The sequence below is a fragment of the Scatophagus argus genome, chromosome 16 (assembly GCF_020382885.2).
Source record: "Scatophagus argus isolate fScaArg1 chromosome 16, fScaArg1.pri, whole genome shotgun sequence".
Lineage (NCBI taxonomy): Eukaryota > Metazoa > Chordata > Actinopteri > Scatophagidae > Scatophagus > Scatophagus argus.
This window is the reverse complement of record NC_058508.1, coordinates 9,599,526-9,623,557: the sequence shown is the minus strand read 5'-3', so window position 1 is coordinate 9,623,557 and position 24,032 is coordinate 9,599,526. Positions and strand designations below refer to the sequence as shown.

At 43.2% G+C, this 24,032-nt stretch overlaps 1 protein-coding gene across 2 annotated transcripts; it reads right to left on the bottom strand.

Moving 5' to 3' along the window:
• Positions 1–23,847, bottom strand: LOC124072702 (Na(+)/H(+) exchange regulatory cofactor NHE-RF1-like). Of its 2 annotated transcripts, XR_006845579.1 has the most exons (7): positions 22,721–23,847; positions 8,568–8,738; positions 6,437–6,590; positions 4,234–4,277; positions 1,564–1,683; positions 1,257–1,454; positions 1–1,224 (listed from the first exon to the last, which is right to left on the bottom strand). XR_006845579.1 is itself a non-coding variant. In XM_046414296.1 (6 exons), the coding sequence occupies exons 1-6, from the start codon at positions 23,348–23,350 to the stop codon at positions 1,317–1,319; spliced, it is 1,257 nt and encodes a 418-aa protein (XP_046270252.1). In that variant the 5' UTR covers positions 23,351–23,847; the 3' UTR covers positions 1–1,316. The 2 variants fall into 2 exon arrangements, 1 of the variants encoding a protein (XP_046270252.1); XM_046414296.1 differs by having other exon boundaries at positions 1–1,454.
• Positions 23,848–24,032: the final 185 nt, after the last annotated feature.

Sequence of the window (24,032 nt, the reverse complement as noted above, 5' to 3'; positions counted from 1 at the left end):
CACACTGGAGATTTTTATTTCTTCACACATTACTAAATAAAAATCAACATCAGTGGATAACGTTGTTGTGATGACTGATTTGTTACAGTATAGAAATCGCTTACCGCTTACACAAGCCACAAAAACTCTTTATATAATTCAATCATTCATTTTGGAAAATAATCTCAAAATAATTCTCAATACTGGGCGATTGCATGAAATCTAGTGAAGCGCAGGCATTCTTTTAGAAATACATCGTCTCAAAGTTACATAATTATTGTTTGTAAAAACAATGAAAGAAATGTGTAAAAATCTCACAGAGCAATAAAAATGATCCCATACGCTCAAAGTGTGAAGTGAAGAGCCATTCGCAGTGGACATGATGGCAAAGTAAGGACGGTATAAGTTACTCATGATAAACTGTAGTTCACATTTAATAAAAGGTGATAACATATTCAGGCAAAATGTGGATACACATGATTAAACTGATGTCATTTTCCTTTCATAAAGTTATGAATTTCATAAATTTGTGAATAGCATTTATGTCAAAAATGTAAATATATCTATCTATATATATCATGTATATATATATATTATAAGAGAACCAACTTTTAAACAGTTCTTTCCAGTATTTCCAGAAAATTATATGAGGGAAGCGGTGCCTCATTTTGGGATCATATTTTAACATCACAAAGAGAGAGCTCTGATGTGCCATCTGTAACCTACACAAATAAAGACATTCATGAAATAAACGACCTGAAAGTCAAATGAACTCCGTGTCAGATGTCTGATCCCTACAAGCTAACTTAGAGACAAACTGATTGTCAGGCTGGTTTAACGTGACTGGTCCCATTGTCTCTCTAACAGGAGACATTTTAATGTTTCAGATGTTAGTATAAACCCTTAAAAGACAGACAAGCAGGTGGAGGAGCGGGACATTAAAAGTCATTTCCACAGGCACCAGGGTCCACACATACACACACACTCACAAACACACATTTTCAACACATGTTCCAGTTCTCTTTCATTAACATACTGGTATGCAACCTTCTTGTTAGTAGCACATTATACATATATAGTAAAATATCTGGATTATTATAAGATGGAAAGAAACAATAAGAATACTATATTTTACAGAACAGCTTGGATTTGTCTACGGCCAATAGTTGAACTGCTCTTTTAGTGTCATAACAATAAAGAAAAGTCTTTCTGATGTCTCTTGGGTGTGTAAATATGAGTGTGTGTGTTTGTGTGTGTGCGTCTGTGTGTGTGTGTGTGTGTGTGTGTGTGTGTGTGTGTGCTTGCGTGTGTGTGTGTGTGAGGTGAGCTGAGGTGCCCTATAGGTTGCTAAAGAGTTCGTTTTTCTTGGTCCAGTCCATGGGCGGGGCTCTCTTGTTGGAGCGTTTCTGGTGAGCGAGCTCTTTGACCTGCTGCAGGGACAGGCTGAGTGCTGGGATGGTGTCCGTGATCAAACCCTGAACAACAAACGAGAGAACAAAAACATCAGCACATTTAGACAAGAACATGTTGTACATTATGTTTCTTGAAATTCTGATGTGCTGCAGAATATTTCCTGTGACGTACCTCAGGTGGGGTGTTTGTGGGCGGGGTTGTGAGCGAGGCATTGGACGAGGCATTGGATGGAGAAGGACTGACTGAAAGTTTTGAGTCTCTCTCAGCCTCTTTAGCCCCTCTACCATTCACCTGGACACACACACACACACACACACTCATTGTCATTATCACTTCATTATATAGACTGACCAACCATTAAATGTACTTAACATTATGAACAATTTGCCATGAAAACTGAGCTGCTAGGGAGTCATATTTCAACAGTTCCTTCTTTCTTTTGTTCAGCCACAGTGCAGTACCACACCCAACCACATGGGGGAAGCACAAGTCTGGCATCATTATGTCTCCTCAACACATAGTTAGTATAAGAAAAAAAAAGAAAACGGCTCCAAAGTTCCAATCGCTGTGTTCAGAGTTTCCCTCTTGGTAAGTTTACTGTCAGACACAACTAATTTATCGATCTGGGAATCAATATAAGAGGTATTCAACACATCTGCAGGCAGGAAAGTCATCTAATCAACAAAAGCATGCTAAAATTTGTTTTGTATGAGAGTTGTTTGGTGAAATTTGAGAAACTCTTCCTGCTACTTGTCCTGATTTAATTACTCATATTTTTTTATGTTGCAGTTTGAATGTGCTGAAAAGGTTGCAGGACGAGGCACTTCAGTTCCCACAGCCTCAGTATAACAGCCTACAGCTCACTGAACATAACCCAGTAAAATCTACTCATAGATTTTTAACCCACTCCAACTTCACTCCCAGCCTTTAAAAATGACTTTTCCTTGACCTCTCACACCACTCCTCCCTCTCAGCTCTTCAACCTTTTAACAAGCATCTGTTATGTAACAATATGTGGAACATGTAACTTCACTGCTACCCATACAGTCCTTGAGTAACGGGAAGCTGGGGGGTCGAGCTGTATTTGGCCAAATGCCCAAGTGGAAGGCATCCGCAGTCGGTACAGTAGTTTCTTTTAGTTCTGGTGTCGTCATACAAGTCTGGAATTATCTCTGTCTCACTGATTTACATAAAGGCCAAGTGTGTACACCTGAGAACTAGACACTTTTGTAACCTGCGAGACTTCGAAAAGGCATTTTTATGATGCCACCAACAACCAAGGAGAGGTTAGAGAAGAAGACACACTCAGTAGCGTACTGGAATAGACTGTACACAACAAGATTTCAAAGCAAAAATCTGAGAGTTTTTAGGCTTTTTCTCCTTCTGGTGCAAAGTTAGATGAGAAGATTATAGCACTCTTACTTACTACTAAAGCCAGCAACTGTTTAGCTTAGCTCAGCACAAAGACTGGAAGCTTGCCTGGCTCAGTCCAAAGGTAACAAAATCTGCCTACCAGCTCCTCTAAGGATCACTAATTAACTTGTTTTAATTTGTGATTTGTTGTTTTTAAGGTGTGTTCAGACACAAAATGGACAAATTTTCACCTTGCATCTGACCGCTCCTGACTGATTCACATTTATTGAAACAACCAGTGTGCCAACTGTACAGACATTAAGCTATCTAAAAACAGACTGACAGTCTGCGTCTCTAGGAGCCTGTTTGTGTTCAGCTCAGCCTCTGAATAAACTCAGCAGAATTCAACTGGAAACTCATTTTTCTTTCTGTTATTTCACCCCAGTCTCGGATATGCACTCAGGGCAAATTCGTTTCTAACTGCATCTTTTCATTGATGCAGTCTACAGTTTGGCCGCCTCTAAAATTTGCTTCAGTTTTTCTGTGGACTAAACAAACAAGATATAATGTGTTAATTAGTGTGCTTTAGAGCTGCTGGTAGGCAGATTGTGCTACATTTGAACTCTCTGAGTTTTTATGATAAACTCAGCTAAGCTAAGCTAACCTAAACTAGCCAAGCTAAGCTAACCACCTGCAGCTTCATATAGCTGGACAGAAATGAGAGTGATGTCAATCTTCTCATGTAACTCTTGGCAAGAAAATGAATAAGGATATTTCCCGAAATGTCAAAGTATTCCTTCAAGTCTGTGAGTGTGTGCACCTCCTACAGTAGTTACAGTGGGTCTCATTAGCCTTATCCTACATGAGACTGCTACATTCTTCATGCCTCAGCTCAAAAGTGTAGCTTCTAGTTTTAAAATAACTATAATGCCATACGAGTTATCTAATGTGCATAGAAGAATTTCTTTTGTCAAAATTTGTCCTTCATCAAGCACTTTTAAATATCTCAAAGTTAATACTAGCTGGGTGGGGTTTTCCACACAGCACCATACAATGAACGCCAGAATGTTTAGACAATCACAGGAAAGTCCGTTAGTACATGTCTCTGTGATTAATAACTCACTTCACCGGTGGCTCAATTCTCTGATATGGCAAAACCGCACCTGAAAAAGTGCTGCTTATTACTTTCAAACACTGTTTGACCTTGGCCTGCTGGGCTGCCTGTGCCACACGAGGAGCTACAGGGTATTTAGAGCAGAAAGCTGAATTATTATCGTCCTCCTCTCTGCCAGGAAAGACAGGCTCCATTGGTGAGGAGGGAAGTCGCCACTGTGTGAGACTGACGGTTCTTCACACACTTCAGCATTCAAATCCTACTTTTGGCTTTGCTCTAAAGCAGATTTCCAAACCAAATGATGGCTCTACACTCCTTTTGAGTGTCATCATGCATTTGTTTCTGTGATATTTTCTACTGCTAAAGAATCTTACCTTCTCCTCCATCCCTCCATTAATGACAGGCTCAGGCAGTGGACCTGTAGGCATGAAAATGACATGAGAATCAGTCATTAGAGGCCAAAAATACATCCTCTTTCTGTCCTTCCCTGTCTGTCAGGACCAGCGTCATGTCAGGATACCTGCAGTCCTTCAGTCCCAGTCCTGCACTACCAGAGCAGGGATCTCCCCTCTGCTAGATCAAGAGTCTTTCTGCAGCTCACCTTTCATTCCACCAACACCTGCTCTATTACATAGCACAGGTATGAGCAGCTCATCTATTATTCACATATGGTTCATCTTCTGTGAGATGGTGCTCCTCCTGGTTCTCTGTGCCTCCCCTCCTCCTCCTCCTCCTCCGATGATAAAATAAATCCCCCTAACATCAGATAGCTTGATCATTTGGCCCTGACTTTATAAACATGCCCATGTAGCCATGTTTTAACACATGGTGGTAACTTCAGACGACACCACAGAGGTCCAACACATGCCTTACCTTCCATCCCTCTGATCCTCTGCACAGCCCAAAAGTGTTTTTAAGCTAATGATGATTATTACAGGAGAGAGCAGCTGCTCCTTCAGCGTTAATGTGAGATTCGAGTCCTTCCTCAGGTCTTTGCTGTGGGTGTGTTTGTGTCCCTGACTTTGAGAGTAGCCTCTCCAAGTCCCAATACAGCTCCAGCTCCAGCCTGAGAGGCCACTTGGAGTGAGCTCCTTGGAAACCAAACAAAGCTGCTGGCCAGAGAGGCTGTGTATATGAGTGTGATGAAGTTAAGAGCCAGTGTAGGCAGGTGTCCTCTGAGTAAGCAGCATGTGAAGTACAGGCAGTTACCTGGGAAACACCTCACTGGAATCTCTCCCCTGTAGGGCATTATTACTTTAAAACCTGAACTGAAATGTGGAGGGTTTAAAAAGTCCAGGAAATTATGAAACATCTGTCTCTATACACACGTCATCCAATAACGGACTAATTTATTTATAGTCAACTGGGAGCACTGTGAATATATGTAATATCTCCAATACAGTATTTACACTGTGAGATTGAGCACAGCTATGTGTGACCTGTGTATGATCTTTTTTTATTTTTCTGTTTTGGTTTATTGTTTTTTTTTATGGAAATATTACTCCAAGTACATCCTTATTATATTTACTGGTTGTCAATATTTTTAAATCAATAAAAAAAAATTAAAAAGCTAGTGAAGAATTAATTTCCTCTGCATATATGAGGGGCTGCATCACTATGTTTACATGAAGGGTCTTGTGGTGCAGAGTGGCACTCATTTGGCCAAGTGAAGGACACTGAGCATCTGTGGCTGTGGGAGGGTGGTACTCAAATACCAGTTCACAGATTGTACTGGGGCTCCCCCTAGGGGCAGTGGTAAGTATACCAGGACCTGTATCAAGTCTAAATGCAAATTATAACTAGCTCCTGTGTGAGGACCAGTTCATATCTGACTTTTTCGGGAGGGAGAAGGCGGTAAAAACGTAATCCCTTGAATCAATTGTGTCTCCATCCTTGAAGGTACATTATTGACTTTGGTCAGGAAAAGGTCTAGACATCAGTCCCCTTACTGGATATTTTCTGCAGCATTCAGCCACATCTCCTGTCCTTCATTGGAGGATGGAGTTATACACCCACACTTCATACTTTGGTCAAGTGATAACAACAAAACCATCTCCACAAAAAGTGAACAAACACCTGATACACTGCAGATGAAAGATACAGAAAAATGCTATTTTTTTTCTTTTCTGTGAAACTATCTGATTATTGTTTTAAAATTACTCTTCAGTGTAAAGCTTAGATGTAATGATGATGAAACATTTGTGAGGGACAGATCTGCCACTTTACAGACACTGTTACTCATTCCCACTCTGATCTGTCTGATCTGATCTATTTATGTCTAAAGATTAACTTTCTCCACAGGGCATCAACATGAAGTGGAGGGGGGAGGAAGTGGCTTAGTGTCTCTTTCTCTGTCTGTGTTTCTTGGCAGAAGGAGAAAGAGGAAAGAAAAAACACTTGCGATAGAGGGAGTCAAAGAGAGACAGAATTAACGAAAGGAAAGAATTAAAGGAGGAGAGGGGGAAATACGTTCTGTGGGATCAGGAGGAGGACACGAGTGGGCAAAGTCTAGTGTCATCAACATGTCTATAACCGAAGAGGGAAGGAAACATTCTAACATTCGTTTCTTCCTCTCACCAGTGAGGTGGTCCGAGGACGGGACCACTCGGCACCTCCTGAAGAAGGCGTCAGCGTCGGGATCCACCACCAGCAGACGGGTCACGCTCCCGCCGACTTTGATGGCAGCCACTACCTCTGAATGTGTCTTCCCTTCCACTGACACACCATTCACCTGAGAGGAAACACAGGTTATTTGAGATATTTTTTTAAACCTGTCTGGAAATCATTCAAAAATTACAAAGGTTGTTATTGTTTTTTTTTTCTTTATTTAGGGGTGGGGTGTTTTGTCTTTGTTCCCATACAGAAGTGAACAAACTGTTTTTATCACTGTCAGGATTTCTGTCTCAATATTATCACTCTGTCTGCCAGAGGCTCCAGGCCAGGAAATCCTGAGTGTCCTCACACAAATGCACGTACGCACACTCGCACACACACACACACACACTCTTTTGACCACTAACTTACAAAATAATCACCACAATAGCCTGCTGTCCCCCAAAAATTATGATGTTTGTTTAATTTGTCCTTTAAATCAGCTTTTATCCCTCATGTTTACATTTTATACGCCACTTGGCTGTGTGACGGCTAACTTTCTGGTATAAAGTAACTCAACATGTCAGGTGGCTCAGTCGCATACCAGCTGAGGGTTCTGGGATAAAAATCACCATGGGAAAACATATTAGAAATGTCTTGAAGTGTGTGTGTGTGTGTGTATGTGTGTGTTTAGGTCATAGGGTGGACCTGCATGTGTAAGCCAGTCCCACAGAGGAAGTTGGACAATAGCTGCTGGGCCAGTAACAGCAGTAACAATGGCTGTCCGTTCCCCACAAAGCCCCACTCCTCAGTGGGTGGTGTGGCTGTCTGGGGCCCTCTGGGGGTTTCTCGCCAGACTTTCACACAGACCTGAAACTCTGTTGTAGCTTTAATCTCTCCTGTCCTCTTTTTGTTCTGTCCGTCCACATTAGCGGACGTGCTGCAGCTCTGATTTGACCACATGTTAAAGAAATTCCACTGAACGAGTCGGATGCTTCTGTTGGGTGAACAGGTATGGGAGTATGGTAGGTTGTATAATATTACAATCACAAGGTTTTACGGTTACAGTCTCAACTCTATCTGTGAGACACATTTTGTGGAGCACAACAGTTTCACAAAAGTCGACTTATATCAAGCATTTTAATGACACACCAGGAGAAAACGTACTGGTTTTCACCACAATTGTATGACACAGAGTTTATTTTCAGAATCCCACGATGTGTGCCGCGTTCACGTGATGTGGGATCTTTTTTATACACACGCGTCTCTGTAGGCCAGTGTACAACACAAAAGGAGGTAGACAGAGCAGACCCCAGACCAGTTAAGAAGCTGATTATTGCAGTGTGAGGTTGCTAACAGTGACAGTTAGACCAGAGTCCTGTGGGGGATTTAAGACCCCACACAGTGGCTGTTAGTTCACTTCACATTCCTCTGAACACACAGCGAGCTTTGGGAAAAGAGCTGACAGAGTAGAGCACAGAAGACCTGGCTGACTTAGATACTTCTGGAGAATATTTTTTATTTTTCCCTTTTAGAATAAAACTTTTTATATGTAGCCAGTCCCTCAGACTGATACTTTTTGACTTTTATATTCCACGTTGAATCAGTCATTGATGGCGAAGATTCAGCTATAATTTTACATGTACAAAGTGTGTGACAAGGGCACACGTTCACACCATATAACCGAAGAAATGAAGCTCTTGAAAGGCAAGAGCTGGAAATGTGATTTTTTTTCACTCATAGAAAGTAAACAGCCTTTTCTACCTCATACCTCTACATCATTCTTCTCTATTTCTGTCCTCATAAAAAAAAATCCCTAGAGGTTTCTTTGAGCGGAAGCAAGGCAGACTAATCAGGATACACTGTTTGGATGGATATTTTTGTGTAACTCCAAGCACTTTAATCAGTTACTTCTCATAAAGATTAGTAAACTTCCTTAAAACTGCCAAGGACTTACATTAATACTTTTTACGTAAGGACAAAATCTGCTCAGAGAGTTTCTTGACAACCATTTTAGCAGAACTATTATTGTTTTCCTACATGTCCTTCTGATCAGGCCATACTGTATCAGTGCTCTGTATGATCTCACAGTACTCTAGCATTGACCTTAAAGTACCTGCACTATCCTGTCCTTGGGTTGCAGGCCTGCCCTCTCTGCTGGAGAGTCCTCATCCACAGCCCTGATGTACTGGCCCGGCCGCGCCCGCTCGCTGTGCAGGTTGAAGCCATATCCGTTGGACCCTCGCTGGATCACACAGAGACGTGGCCGCAGTTCAGTGCACACCTCCTGCAAGAGGCCAGAGCGGGAAGACAAAAGACACACTGTATTAATATACTGTATGTGACATGCATAAACAGACCAAAACATAAGATTATAAAAATACCTCCACCATGGGTGTCTGTTCAGGCAGAACAAGAGGCACAAAGATCATCGAGAGCTCCTGTGAATCGTTAACCATGAATATAAAGCCGAGGCTGAACATACAGGTGGCTGCCGCATGCTGATGTGTTGTGCGACGTGCTTTTGACAATCAGGAGTAAACCGAAGCTGCTGTTTGCGCCATGTGACTCCTAACTGCTCGTCAGGAAGGAAGAGGGTCTCGGAGGCATGTGATTGGAGGCCTGCAGGGAAGGTTTGCGAAGAATTTGGGGGAGGGGGTAGATGGAGGCAGTCGGCTCGACTCTTGGCCTTGTCGTCTGGAGGAAGGGACCAGTTCCGGTGTGGTCCGCGAGCCCTGCTCGCTCCAGGCTCCAAGGAGGACAATGGAAGCTGGGCGTTGACCTCTGACTGCCCCCCCTCATTCTATCCCATCCAGTCCCACTTTGGGATGGCAGGAAGAGTTAGAGCTGTATTGTCATCCAGGAAAAAACTTGAGCACAAACCAAGAACCTCCCTTCCTCTGTATGGATGAAGCAGTTTCTTTATTTAGCAGAAGGGGCTTTAATGGCTTTGTCATCAAAGTAGTCCGTGAACAAAGTGAAATACAGGAGCTACAGAGCTCAGGAGAGAGTTCTGGTCAGGATAATCTTTGTCATCGTGACCAAATATGACCTGACCTTACATCCTCAGTGTGCTTCGCCCTCCGTTGAGGTTGAACACTGAAAGATGATGAACAATCTATCCTACTTATGATAGCAGTGGTGGATTGGCTCTGTGTTTTTCTCTTCTGTAAAACCTGACACCAGCACTGACTGATTGTTACCTCACTAGATTATGTAATTGCTTTAAGCTAAACACACCACCCACCTCTGCCAAGAATAAGCCATTTTTCTCTCAGCAAAGTCACCTTTGGTACTATTTCCAAGAATTACAGATAAGAAGCATGAACACATTAGGAAGAAGACATACAGTTTCCAATTAAACTTTTCGGGGAAAAAAAGGAACAGAATGACTGTAAATATTGAGAGATTTAAAAAAAGATGCTTTGTAAACACTCCAAATGAGAGTGAGTTGTACTTCAAACAGTGAATTGTATTTCCTAGAAATCCTGTGATGTGGCAACAGTAAACTGTACACACCACACTGTTGTTTATCAATCCAGATGATCTTTGGCCACTTTCAAACCCTTTCAGGACAGCGTTTGTGGGGGGGGGGGGGGGTTAGAGGTAACAGCTTTCATGTTGGTGAGTCCAACATTCACAGGGCTCGGTGTTGCTGCAGTTTAGGTTAGTAGTTTGTTTTCATTGTTCTATTTTGGGAAAGCACACAACCCCTCACACAAAAACCTGATGGGAAATACAGTGTCACTCACTTCCTCAGATATAATAAATGCGATGGCTAACAGCGGTCTGTTCTCATCAGTGATTGGCCGTCTTTTATCCTGCTAATCAGATGTGCTCCTGATGTGAACCCTGTGTCATAATGGTAACTGATCATACAAAATGGTTGCCTATGATTGCCCATCCTTCACCCTCCCAAGTGTTACACCCAAACTTCAAATGAAACCACCTTCCTTTCTGAGCTCTTTAAATGCAAAAGGTCTGATGCAAAGTGCAGATTACACACAAAAGTGCTGGCTTTTTTTTTTTTGTTTAGCTGAATGCATGTTTGAGTGTTGCTTACTACTGAATTTCCCTCCTCTGAAAGCCCGAAATTAACTAAAAGAGCGCTCTATCTTCTATTTTAGCTGTGAGTAAAACATCACGCGCATGAAGGTCTGAAGCATGAAACTCACCACAAATCAGATTACACGTTTTCAGTTTCATTTCTGAGGAAACGATGTGCGATGTTCTGAAACAGTAAAGCACTGTATCCATGCTTTATAAATTCCCAGCGTTTGACACTAAAAGGAAGACGCAATATGTTAACACACACTGCAGCACTGGCATCAGACTCAGTGACACTCATCGGGTGCTGTGGCTGATGTTAGGCATCCCTGTGCTTGGAGAGAGAGTGAGGGAGGCTCTGGAAAGGACAACAGAGGAGGGTCTGTGTCCGAGAGGAGTGGAGGACAGAAGAATCTCCGAGCGGGTCTGAAATCTGTGGAATCTGCTGAACACACACAAGCCAGGAGGGGAACCAAGGACCTGACCACATGTCAGTGCTTGTGTTGCTTCTGAACAACGCTCGTATTACGTGCTAATGTGTTAGTTGTCCATAAGGTTACAGTACAAATTTGATAAACGCTGCTGTCAGTCAACTGCAAATGTACTGGTCAAATCAAATGGAAGGTTCTGTAAACTGATAAAACCCCTTTGCACACAACACATACAAGTGTACACCTAAATATTTGGTTCAGACAGACTTCCCATTGACCTGAGTTCAGCTTATTTCAGCAACATTTGTACACTTCATCTCAGACTCTTTATTTTGTTTAGAGTACTTCCCAGATTCCACGTGTGCATGATATACGGTAGGAAAACAGATTAATTTGTCTACTTCCTCAGACTTAGCTTGGTTGTTACAAACTTCTGACAGGGCTGTGAAATCCTCAACTTACTCATGGAACATGATAGTCAACTGTCCACCCTGGACACCCAACTGTCCAACATGTTTAAGCATAGTTCAGTATAATTTCACCTTTGAAATAGTCCTATTCTCACTTTGGGATGACAAAAATAAATTTTAGTATCTCCAAATTACGAAAATAGGTTTGTGTATCCTTCAATGATGAACAATCCTCATCATCAATATTTCTTACTGTTTGTATCACTTTAAGATCAAAGTCACATCTTTGTCTATTGTGTGAAATGTTCCTCTCGACCCCGAAAAATAACGTTTTGAGATGGACACACACTCTTTGTATGACACAAACTTTCCTTCGAGGAGGGAAGTGCTGAACAGGAACCGCTGACACATCTTCCCTCAATATGCTTCCCTCTGAGCTCGACTGAACTTCCTGACATGAAAGAGAAATCAATACACAAAAACACACCCAAACATATGCAGAAGAACTCACGTGCAGACCATCATGGGAAAGTTGGTTTTCGTTAGTTAGCATGTACAGACCGCTATGGCCACAAGGCAAATCTGCTCAAAGCACCACTGACTGCTCAAAATACAAATATTAGCTACAACACGCTGATTCACCCTGTCTAAACCTAAAAAACATACTGTGAAACAAGTGAAATATGAAGCAGAAACGATGAGCTGATGATGAGGGTTGAAAAAACAAACATGGAAGAACAATTTTGACAAACCTCTCTCAAGTTACAGGAGCTTGTATCTTACATCACATCACATTAACTTGGTCCTGAAAGTAGTGAAGTGTACAGAGCAAACAGGGAATATATAATGTGTTAATTGGTGTGCTTTAAAGGTGGTGGTGGGCAGGTTCTGTTACCTGAAGACAACCTGTTTCCAGTCTTTATGCTAAGCTAAGTGGCTTCATGTTTACTGCACAGACATGAGAGTGGAATCGCATCATGCAACTCTCTGCAAAATAACAGACAACTACTTCCTAAAATGTAAAAGTTTTGAAACAGTACTACCCTTAAGTAACACTGGGCAGTCCTGATAACAGAGGAACCACTTTGTTGTCATGAAGAGCAGAGCTGCATTGTGCTTGCTTTCACTCAGACTTATGTCTACTGATCCCGCTTCACTCTGATGTCTGCTGTTGTGCAGGCAGTGTAGTTTTTAGCTCCACTGAACCAACTTCAGATGACTTTGGCAACCACAAATAAGGGATTGCTTTGAACACCAATCACTCCAAAAACAATACCAGGGCCCATGTTAATATTCTTAAAACACGCTTCTGACTCACACAGTTGCCTCATAAATCTGTTGCTTCAGCACACAGTTTGTTTCCTATGTGTTTTTGAAAGTTCACAGGCTCCACACCCAGTGGTTGATGTAGCCATATTTTAAAACTTGTTTCTGCTGCAATAACCAGGAGATAAGATACCAAGGCAGAGTTCAAGCTGATGCTGCTGCAGCACCTACATGTGTACGGCGAACTGTTCTTGCTGAAGATTTAACTCTTGAGTCTAAAGTCCATACATCCATTTTCTATATGGCTTATCCGTCAGGATGCAGGGGGGCTGGAGCCTATCCCAGCTGAGTACGGGTGAGAGGCGGGGTACACCCTGGCTGACACACAAAGACAACCACACACGCACACATTCACGTCAATGTAGAGTAGCCAAGGAGGAAGAGGAAGCTGGAGTACAGGGAGAACATGCAAACTGGGTCTAAAGTGAATGCATTGAATTGCAAAATCCTATAAAAACAATTTTTGGATAGTTTTTGCTCCCTGTAATGCAACAGTGAATATTTAAAACACAAATTACAGCTCTGAAAAGGTTTTGTGTGCCGCGCAACTAGCTCTGTGGGGCTGCACTTATGCACAGGCAGCGCTTTGGACTGAATGCTAGCATGCTCACAATGACAATGCTAACGCACTAATATTATGCAAATTTTCAGTTTGACCTGATAATTGTGCTGATGGCAAATCAGAAGATCACCAAAATTACAGTTCATCCTAAGATGTACATAGACGTGCTGTGTTTCCTATTTTATAGCAATCCATATCATGGTTGAGATATTTAACACAAAACCACAAATGTGAATCTTGTGTTGGCGATAGAGGAAAAAGCAGAGGATCACCAAAGTCATTAGGACTGATCCTCTGTGGACCATGAGTGTCTGCCTCTACCAAATTCCATGACAATTCATATTACAGTTGATGAGATATTTCAGTCTGGACCAAAGCGGTGGACTGATCGACCTTCCGGCATTGTCGTCCCACAATGCCACACTACTAGCATGTAGAAGAATATTTAAATGTCAGCATTTACATGCATGTTGCCCAAACAGGAGCCAAGTGTCCTCGCTTTTACCTTCGAGGGACCCATGGGTGAGTGTCTGACAAGCTTGATTGATCAGCATCTTCAAAACCCTCTCAGGGAGTATTAAAAAGCAGCCAACAACCTCCGTTAAAACATCCATCATGTTTATCACCTGCTGCCACCCTCTGACTCAGCCACCAGAGATTTGCATCTGCCAGGCTCTCCTGCTGATTCACTACAGCAGAGGAGCACTGTAGCTGCAAGCAGAACAGTCTCTGTGTGTCTCTCTGTGTGTGTGTGTGAAGCAGCGAGAGAGAAAGAGATGCCAGTGGCTGAAGCTCTGCCACTCAGCCTGCCAGTTTTCTCATATTTTCCCCATGCTTGGCCAGTGGACTGATGTGTAAGGCCTTAATAAAAGAGCGCACATAGAGTGTACGACGTCTGTTACTGTAGGCTGCGTCATTCCTGCACAGCTCTGGCTCTCTTGACTCAACTACTCTTTTTGTCTCACATACCCATAAAAAAAAGGTCACATGCTGAAATTTCCTACAATTACGCAAATGCCTTACTGATGCATTTCAGCTGCTCTTCTTCTGTCTGCTGCTGACAACATCCAGTAAACTCATGAGTCCTGCAAATCATCAACTGAAACCTGCCAGACTCAGCTGATTGGTGCATGCAGATATGTCCTCTAAGTCAACCCCTCTTTCATCTCTGTGCCGTTCTTTCTTCTACTGCTGTTAACTTCACCCACCACATTGCTCTAGTAAGAGAAAGACAGCCCTCCCTTGAGTTTGGCCTCTTTGATCAGTATTATGAATAACTGTTAAAGTGACGCACTGCCAGGCACCAGACTCCGTGACATGACAAATCGCCTCTCGGTCCTTGTGATTGTCACGTGTAGCTTTCAATGGAGATTAACAGCCTCAAGGGCAGATTTTATAAATGTTTGATCCAAACCTGGTTCCTTTTTAACCAGCATGGCACAAGTTTTGTCCTCTTGAGTGTATGGAGCGCACCAATCTGTCAGGCAGGACGGGGGTGTTGGATTTCAAGCTGGACCACTGAACCAGCTGCGAGGCAGGCAGAAGGGGGTGAACAAAGCACCCTACTGTCCCCCTCCATCCATCTGAAGATGGGACAAACTGGCTCTACAAAAGACACCAAAGAAAGGTTCCGCGGAGGGTTCTCATTACAATAGTCTCTTCTGGGGGACGGCCTGGAAATAGAAAAGTAATGTCAGTCATCACAGCAGGGCTACAGGCACTGATAAGACCAAGTGAAGAGGTCTTGATTACCAGAGAGGCCTTGCCACCATTTCAAGATCTTTCAAGAAAATGGAGCGCTGCCTTTCTTCAAGGATCTTCTGCAGCTTCCATCTTTAGTTTGTCCACTCCGGAGTCCACTCTGCAATCACGATTGCGTTCGGCCCACCACAAACCAAGAAGTCAACAGTTTTTATCTCCTCCGCCAGTCTTCCTGTCCCTGACCCTCCACCCTTACACAGCTGAAACTAGCATCAGCTTCACAGGGTCTATCCTAAGTTTCTTTTCCACCTTCCATACACAAACACACAGTAGTGCACTGCAGTGTTTGATTTGTGAAGAAGCACTTTGAGAAAGAGAGAAGGGCAACTCAGAAATAAACTGCAGAAACTCAAGCAGAGGTGACAACACAGTGTGGTCATATGCTTTTCAGTCAGTGACCAACATAAATTTTTTGTGTGTGTCTAATGATACATGTGGCAGTAAAAAACAAGCTGTATGTGGATCATGTAGATGACAGGCAACACTGAAGCTAACGGCGACGGCAGTAATGAAACTGAGAACAACTGCTCACAAAAAAGAAAGGCCCTTTACTTAAAACGTGCCTTGTGGGTGTCTCTTTCCCTTCACAATTCACAAATGATGAGGATCTGAAAGCTTGTCTCTCTCATAGCTGGACAGAAGATACTTCAACATTTAACAATCAACATACAGCCACAGAAGTGGCTCTATGAGAGCGTACCAAAAAAATAGTGGTGCTTTGGGGTAAATGCTAATGTTAGCATGTCGACATGCTACAGTGACAATGCTGACATGGTAATGTCAAGCAGGTATAATGTGTTCCAATATACACCACAGTTTAGAGTTTGTATTTTCTGATTAGCACTAAACACGAAGTGCAGCTCAAGTACTGGACCAATTACACCTTTGACCTAATGAGGATTTTACAGGAAAAGTCACCAGAGTTATTACAGTCTTGAGGGAAACATTAACATCTGAACTAAATTTTATTCTAATCTGTGTTATAGACATTTCACTCAAAATTACAAACACTAACTGTTGACTTTAAGCAATTTCATACATTTCCAAGACCATCATTCAGTGTACATAAATAACTCCAATAATGTACATTTATTTACTCTTTCTTGGTTGAACTTTGTGTATAACGTCTGGGTCTCATATGGTAGGAAGGGAGGTGGACGAGGTGGATGGGGGTGAGTCTATTTCAGGGCAAGTCATTTCCCTCCTCTCCCACCCTTGGCAGGGCGCGGCCCTCCGGCTTATTGTCCAGTCGGGGGTGGTGAACCTTCAGCAGAATGGAGGGGGAAATGGAATGTGGCATTGTAGTCTCCATCCAGTATCCCATCGGTCCCAGTCACCAGCAACCCCACAAACTCACACATCCACCCACAGGGTTAAGGTTCCACCCCTGACCTGTGCCACAGTGGTCCTGGCCATGGGGGACGGGACAGTGGTGCTGTTGTTTTGACTGACGTCACTGAGACGTTTGAGCTAGCGAGAGTGCTGTGATTTGCAAAGATGAACGTTGATTATTTATTCTGGCACTAATGTTCTCATGTGATGTGATTCCCTACTTCCTTACTTTTGCCTTTTGCCCTTTTATGACCGTCTCACATTTCAACAGTGGTACAGAATTGGGTCATCATTGAAAAAGCTAACATGTGTTGCAATAGTGGCCTTTAAAATTCTGACCATGAATTTGCAATGTCATGGTTGGAGGACATAAAATAAACGCCTCTCTCATTTCATGTCAACGATCCAATAAAAAAGAAAACAAAACTCCCTCAAAATACATACAAACAGTAAATACTCAATGAACTTTTCATGTTTTCTCCCCTACGTTCTTATCTTGCAAAATACTGGTGATATACTGGTGGTTAGGTAACATTTTGTTGATAGCATCATATCACGAGTTACTCCCAGATTCCCACCCATAGTGCACACAACAACAGCTACTTCGCTGGAACAGGAAAGAAAGGCTGCCAGTTTCTGGTAGTGGTTACTAAAACTATGTGCTATTAATAAAAAAAATAATGTTTACTGTCATGCCAACATTATCAATGATGTGATATTTAATTTTTTTTCAGCATCACTGAGAAATTCTTAAGGATAAAATAACGTGGGTAAATTATTGGCAGAATTAAATGCAAATCACAGTACTTCAAGACACTGATAAAAAATATCCTGAAAATCCAATATTCCCATTTGAGTAATATTCATTTTAAGTGATTTGCTATTTAAATTTGTTTTTGGACTTGTACAGCGTCAAAGGGACAGCTTCCTCTGTAAAGCAAAATCTCTTCTCACAGTAATTATTAGCCAATATCACCCTGCTCATACGTGTTACACAACACACCTGACATTGCGCTTTTAGTTTCCTACGTGTTATTCTTAGAAAAAGAACAAGTCTTGGAGCAGAATTACAATGAAGCCCCTCTGTCGTGTCTTATGCCTTTATTCCCTCAGGACACGCAGCCTGACAATTAGTAAAAGGGCAGCTAAGGGAAGGGTGACTCCCAAACTTTCTCCCACGCACATACAAACACACACGTCAACACATGCACATACATTCATGTGAACACACCCACATGAAACAAATGCAACTCATGTCCAAAAACGTACTGCGTGACAAAGCGTCATGGAGTTCATCTGATCCTGTCAGACAAACACAATGACACGCACTCCACTACCCAAACAGAACCTGAACAATACAATGGCTTCGATGATAATGAAACCCACACGGCTGGAGATACTGTTTACTCTGAGCAACGATTCAGTTTCTGCCGCTGGAATGACCTGCCATTCAATCAGAGTCTGTATCAGTGTATTATATTTTACAGCCTGGTGTCAATGCAGACATTTAGCTGCTACTTTCACTCAGTGATGGTGAGACAGTTTCTCTAACCTTTACATTGTGGTTTACTGAGCTGCTGGGGCTGAGAAGAGGATCAAGACGATGGGCTGGGGAAATCTTCCACTGACAACAATGACAGGAAACCAGCACAAACGTCCTGGGGTCTATGCACAGGCCAAGACTTCCACAGACAGCAGCAGGCAGCCAGAAACACACCCCTGACCATCCTGGCTCAAATAGTTACTGTAGGTGTGGCTACTTCTGCCCATAATGCATGACAAATAATCACTGAAAGGTGACGTTCATTCTATTAATATCTGTAGGCTATTGCTAAAGGAGTTACATCAGGTGGCGGTGAATGTAGACATGATACAAATAATGAAACACATAGCTGGATAATTTCCTTTAAAATGTGGGTAAAAATATTTGAATGCCGTAAGCGTGAAAGCATGATTACACACACCCACACTGACCGGACTGTTAAAGTGAACCACAGACCAATGCCAAGCTATACAGTGAAGGCCATACAGTGGAGTGTGTACAAACATAGGCTGAATTCTCCCATGCAGCAGCTTGAGGATGATTTGTTTAGGGAAAACACTTCATCCTGTGCAGTTAAAGAACCACGCTTTCAAAGCCAAGCATGTGTGGCGAAGCTGTGGGAGGCTTCAAGCTCTTTAATAAGCAGGTTTTATTTAAATGTGCAGATTAGAGGCTCAGATTAGACAAGTGACAACCAACAGGCACAGTGGCATGAAGTCACCCTCTTTGAGATACTAGAACGCTAGAAGTGCTAGAAAATCACACGCAGCGATATACGCCTCCAGAAATATTGCATACACACACACACTCTTTTAAACACTTGTCAGTGTACCAGATCTCATCTATTCGCGGTCAATTTCATCTGACACAAGTGCTCCTCTTACTTTCCTGTAATTACCGTTTATGTAGGCAGCCGCCGCCCATTCAGGAATACTCCCAAGAAAACTTCTCACCCTCACACTCAGTGATTCACTGATCAAACAGCCAGAGAAGTGCGGTGACGTAAACACATTTTAAGTTTCGCTGCAAAATGTTCCTGAGCAAAATATATTACAGTCAATTATTATTATTATTATCGACAAATCCAGTGGCATCATGGGCTTTACACAGTCCTGAAATAACCGATCGACTGATTTTGACAATCAATTTCAGTCATTAACCCATGATAAAATTTCAGCTTCTCAAAAATATCGAATTTCAGTTTGTGTCTGCTTCATATCATTGTTGATTGCTTTGGCTTTAAGAAATCTGAAGCAGTTTCTTTGAACTTGTAATGAGCATACTCATGTTATTCCCTAAAATATGAAACAACAGAATTAAGCACAGGAATTTCTTTCTTCTGTTTCATGCCTGTTTTGCTTGCTCTGATCATTCCTCTTATTTGTACCTGTTAAAAAATCATTTCCTAACATGCTTCCAATGTAAGTGATGGAGGACAAAATCCAGTCTTCCCTCAGTGATAAAATACCTCCAGATTTCATCTGAAGTCAATATGGGACTTCAGGTAGCCAAATGAGGTTAAGACAGGCTTGAAATATCTGTGTACTGCACTGCATGGGACTACTTTGAATATGAACTGGTCATAAAGACAGGCAGTACACTTCAACACAGCCACAAATGCAAACAAGATTTTATTTTTCCCTGGATGAGCTGATGGATTTAGATTTGTAAGCTGAGAGAGCGACAGCATCCGCTGCTACTTCACTGCACTCAACAAAGGCAGGGTAAAAATTTTACTGCCTGGTAAACAAAACAATGACCTTTGGAACCAATTATGTGTTTTTGTGTGTGTTTTGTTCCACAGTGACGACAGCGGCTCCTATTTTCTTCCCGGGCCACGCTCCATGTTTTGACCCCTCATCGCTGCTTGGTTTGTTTTCACACCTCCCCTGCTCTGTCTCACTTTCGCCTACCTCCATCCTCACGCACACGACATTAGCGTAACCATAGCAACCTGGAGCGAGACTGCTTGGTTTCCGGATAAGGCATTGCTCTCTCGAACCCTCTTTTGTGTCTCCTCAAAGACGAGGCTCGACAGGCGAATTGTGGACGTCAGTGTGGCTGTTGAACTGACGCTGTGTGTGTCTTCCAGGCCTGCACATGAGAGTGTTTGTGCCTGTGTGAGGGTTGTGTGCGTGTCGCTGATCAGGCACTGGAATGCTGGACAGGATGTAAGGAGAAAATTCCAGTCAATGTGAAAAACACACCCTGAGGTGCCTCTGACTGTGACATGGAGACACAGAGGACACTAAACTGCATCCCTTGGGTCCAATTTACAAACTCACACACTCAGCTGCTGTGTCTCCTGTCCCTTAGTAACTTTGTGGGCCTGTGAGATCTTGGTTTTGTACACACTGTGCCTTTGTTTGAAAAAGAAATTCCCAAATGCGCTCACTGCTTAGCATGACTTGTGCAAGATATTTTTTGGGAGGCTGCTGAAATTTAAAATCCAAGCAGTGAAAATGAGTTTGTTAGGAGCGCCATTGTTGGTTTGGACACCACTTCCTTCTGGGTTGCGTGCCAATGTGAACTCCACTGCCACAGCTCGATTAGGCCATCTGTGGAGAGTATCGAGGGTAAACATGGATACAATTGCTGTATATTTCTAGGACAAACACCATAACCCAGCTATGCTCATGTGCTGAGCTTTGAGAAGTGTGAGCTTTGTGTAAGGAAGCAGTGAGCGGCTGAGCAGAGATTCAGTTATGAAAATGTGACATTTCAGTTTTCAGCTTTAACAGCTGGGTTCATCTACAGAGGAGGAGTTGCAAACTGGCAATGAGCATGATCCTCAATGTTCCTCTATTTTTACAAATTAATGATAAAATCTGAGAGAATATAAAAAGCATTAAAAGTTAATTAGATATGATACCAAGCAGAGACATTCTATTTGCACTTCTAGAGCTGAGATGAGCCGATAAAGCAGTCAGTCAAAGATCTGCAGATCAGTCAAGATCTGCAAATTTTGAGCACAAATGCAAATGCATTCTTGAGTTTCAGTTTCTGAAATATTGGCCAGCTTTCTTTGTCATCTGTGATGTTAGACTGATTATATTTGGCTTTTGGACTGTTGGTTGAACAACAGAAGACACTGAAATGTGATGGGCATTTTACACAGTTTTTTGACATTTAATAGACTAAGCAATCAATCAAAATAAAAACAACATTTATCGTTGATGTAAACAATCATCGCTTGAAGCCCTAAATACAATTTTAAAAGTAGAAAGTTGAAGGTTTGGGAAATATACTTATTTGCTTTTTTTTGTCAACAGTTAAATGAGGATATTGATACCACTTTTGTGTCTGTACAATAAAAATGAGGCTACAGCCAGCAGCTGTTTGGCTTAGCTTAGCATAAGGCCCGGCAACCGGGGGAAACAGATAAACTGACTCTGTCCAAAATCCATGCAGAGCTCAGTCATTAACATCACCTATCTTCATTGCTTAATTCATCCAAAAGCGTAAGAGAGACACAGTGTGATTTTACAGTGAATTATGTTTACTCTTTTCTCCCCTCACTTCCTTTTTTTGAAAGCTAACTGGCGCTAACAGGAGTTTCGTGTTGCTGTACAGCATTGTTGCTCTTCTCATCTATTCACGCCAAATCATAATATTACAACAACCAAAATGCCAGGCAATGTCTAGATTCACATCACAATAATAATATGATAAATCTCCAATCTTGACTCCTCACATCACTCTACCGTTAAATTGCCACCTTTTTGACCTCCTGTTAGCTTCAGGGCTCTCATCACGAGCACAGATTGAACAACAGCACAGACAACAGGCTTGTTTATGGCCCTGTCGTTATCATATCAAGAAGAAACGCTTCAGTTTGAGCTTGTTGGACAATTTAATTATTATTCAATTGTCCTCCAGCAGGCCATACAGATCAGATATCACCTGCCTGCCCAGGCTCACATGCTATTGTTAGACAGGACGCAGAAAAAGGAAAGGCCACAGCGGGGTCTTCTCTGCATCTTTGTTTGTGACTGCTGCTGGTTCTGCACACTGTGGCCCTTCTTCCAACCTCCCTCCCACCTACAGTAATGTACCGAGGAGGAGAGCTGGACAGAAACAGCCTCAGGGGTAAACATCCAGGATGCAGTGAGGGGGCACAGATGTTCCAGACTGGAGGGACCCTCATCTTCTGAAGTGCTTTTTAATAAACCCTGGTCCTGAGTTCACATACACACACTTAGACAGCGTGGCAGAAGAGAATAAGGACACAGCAACAAGTGGCTGCTGCACAGTGAGAATGTGCCCATAATGTTTTACAGACAAAGATCAAAGGTTGAAAAACAATTCATTTAGCGAGATTCGTTTTGTGGAATTTAAAATAAATAAATAAATAAAGACACCAACTATTTCCTGTTGTTTGTTGTGGTGGGTTTAGCAATGTCACATATTTGTTATGGTTGCTGTTCTTGTCTTGTTCAGAGTGTTTTCCTTGTGCGTGCTTTGGCGTGGAGCTGCAGCCTGTCATCGCTGCTGACTTCATGCTTAACCACGTAGCATCTCTGTAATAACAGCAGACAGCTCTCACACATTCAGAGGTTTGTGGACTGACATGCAGAGAGAGACACAGAAGGTGTCATGTTTAGTCCCTGTTCTCTTGGTCCCCAAGCTGAACCAGGTTGTTTGTCCTCTCACCCACAACAAATGTCCAGCCAGCTGACCCTGCCCACAGACTGGCAGCTCTGCAGCCAGCAGAATGTGGGTGCAGCTGCCCGCCTTATCCGTGTTATAGACACAGAGCACCTATTCTTAGGAGAACCCAACCTCCCTGCTGGGGGGAAAGAAATGTGACAGTGAAAGGTGACATAGTGCCCAAACTTTTCTAACTGCCAGACTCACCTTCTCAGAGTTGATGCTCAGCTTTTTCTCGATGTGCCCGTGGATTCCTCCGTTAACCTCCGGCACCGGTGTGGACTCTCTGGGTGTCCCCCGCTGCTGCTCCTCATCCTCGTCCCTCACCTCCTCCTCCTCCTCCTCCCTCTCCTCCACCTCCTCGACCACCTGATCCGCTGTGGTGTGCCGCTCATCCCCGTTTTCCTTCCCGTCTACCTCCACATCCTCCTTCACCATCACCACCTCCTCTTTCTTCTCCTCCTCTTCCTCCTCCTCCTCCTCGTCAAAGGGTAACGGGACACCGTCGGTCACATACTGCTGCAGACACTTCAAGTTGTGTTTCTTCAACAGCTGCTCCGTGTCCGGGTCCACTACTACGAGCTCCAGCCGGCCGACGGTGGCTCGTATCCGGGTCACGACCTGCTGGTGGCTCTCGTTCTCCACGTCCTCCCCGTTAACGAACACCAGACGGTCTCCGGCGCGGAGGCCCGACGTTTCAGCCGGGCTGTCGGGCTCCACTAACCGGATGAACTGCCCCGTCTTACCTTTCTCCCCGTGGAGGTGGAAGCCGTAGCCGTTGTCGCCCTTCTCCAGCGTACAGAGCCGGGGGCGCAGATACTGGCTTTTGCTCGGCATGGTAGGCTCCACTCGCCTTCACGCTGCGGCTGCGACTCAACCTGTTGCTAGTTTAAAGTGGAAACGACTAGAAGACTTGCTTAGGATGCTGCCGAGGAGGAGGAGGAGGAGGAGGTGTGTGTGTGTGTGTGTGTGTGAATGAGTGGTACCCCTTCAAAAAACAATCCCAATCCCCGCCCTCTTGGGAAGATTAGTCCGTGGGAAACGGTGCTGGTATTTGTCCCACTCTACAGTCCACTTTCACAGACGAGACGAGGTCTGATCTGGTCTTCACACCTGCTGTAAATCCTCTCCGCCTTCAGACTGTCCTGTGTGAGCAGTGTGAGGGTCCTGACCCGAGGACTGAGACTGACTGACCCCTCACGCAGCAGTCGCTCGTTTTCTGTGCGCGACACAGAAAGTAGGAAAGCCACTCAGGAAGAAGGAGGTGCGTTCACGGAACAGCCCAGCTGGCTCCCTCATGCAAAGCAGAGAGGACTGGCGGAGTAAACACAACTTGAGGCTGTCCAGAAAAATACACGATGAAGACGAGAAGCCTGGATAGCGTTTGGGTGGAGATTATGAGTGCTGGGCAGACCCCAGAGGCGCACGCACTAATCCTCTGGCCATTTAAATTTGTATAAAAATGATTTTTGTTTATCTTTTTCTCCTAGTTTTCACTTATGTTCTTTCACTTCAGCTA

Excerpts from the sequence above, each read along its gene's own strand:
- LOC124072702 (XM_046414296.1), bottom strand. The coding sequence starts at position 23,350 with ATGCCGAGCAAAAGCCAGTATCTGCGCCCCCGGCTCTGTACGCTGGAG. Across the intron at positions 1,684-4,233 it reads ATGGAGGGATGGAGGAGAAG|GTGAATGGTAGAGGGGCTAA; the intron begins GTAAGATTCTTT and ends GTGTGTGTCCAG. Across the intron at positions 1,455-1,563 it reads CCACAAACACCCCACCTGAG|GGTTTGATCACGGACACCAT; the intron begins GTACGTCACAGG and ends TTTGTTGTTCAG.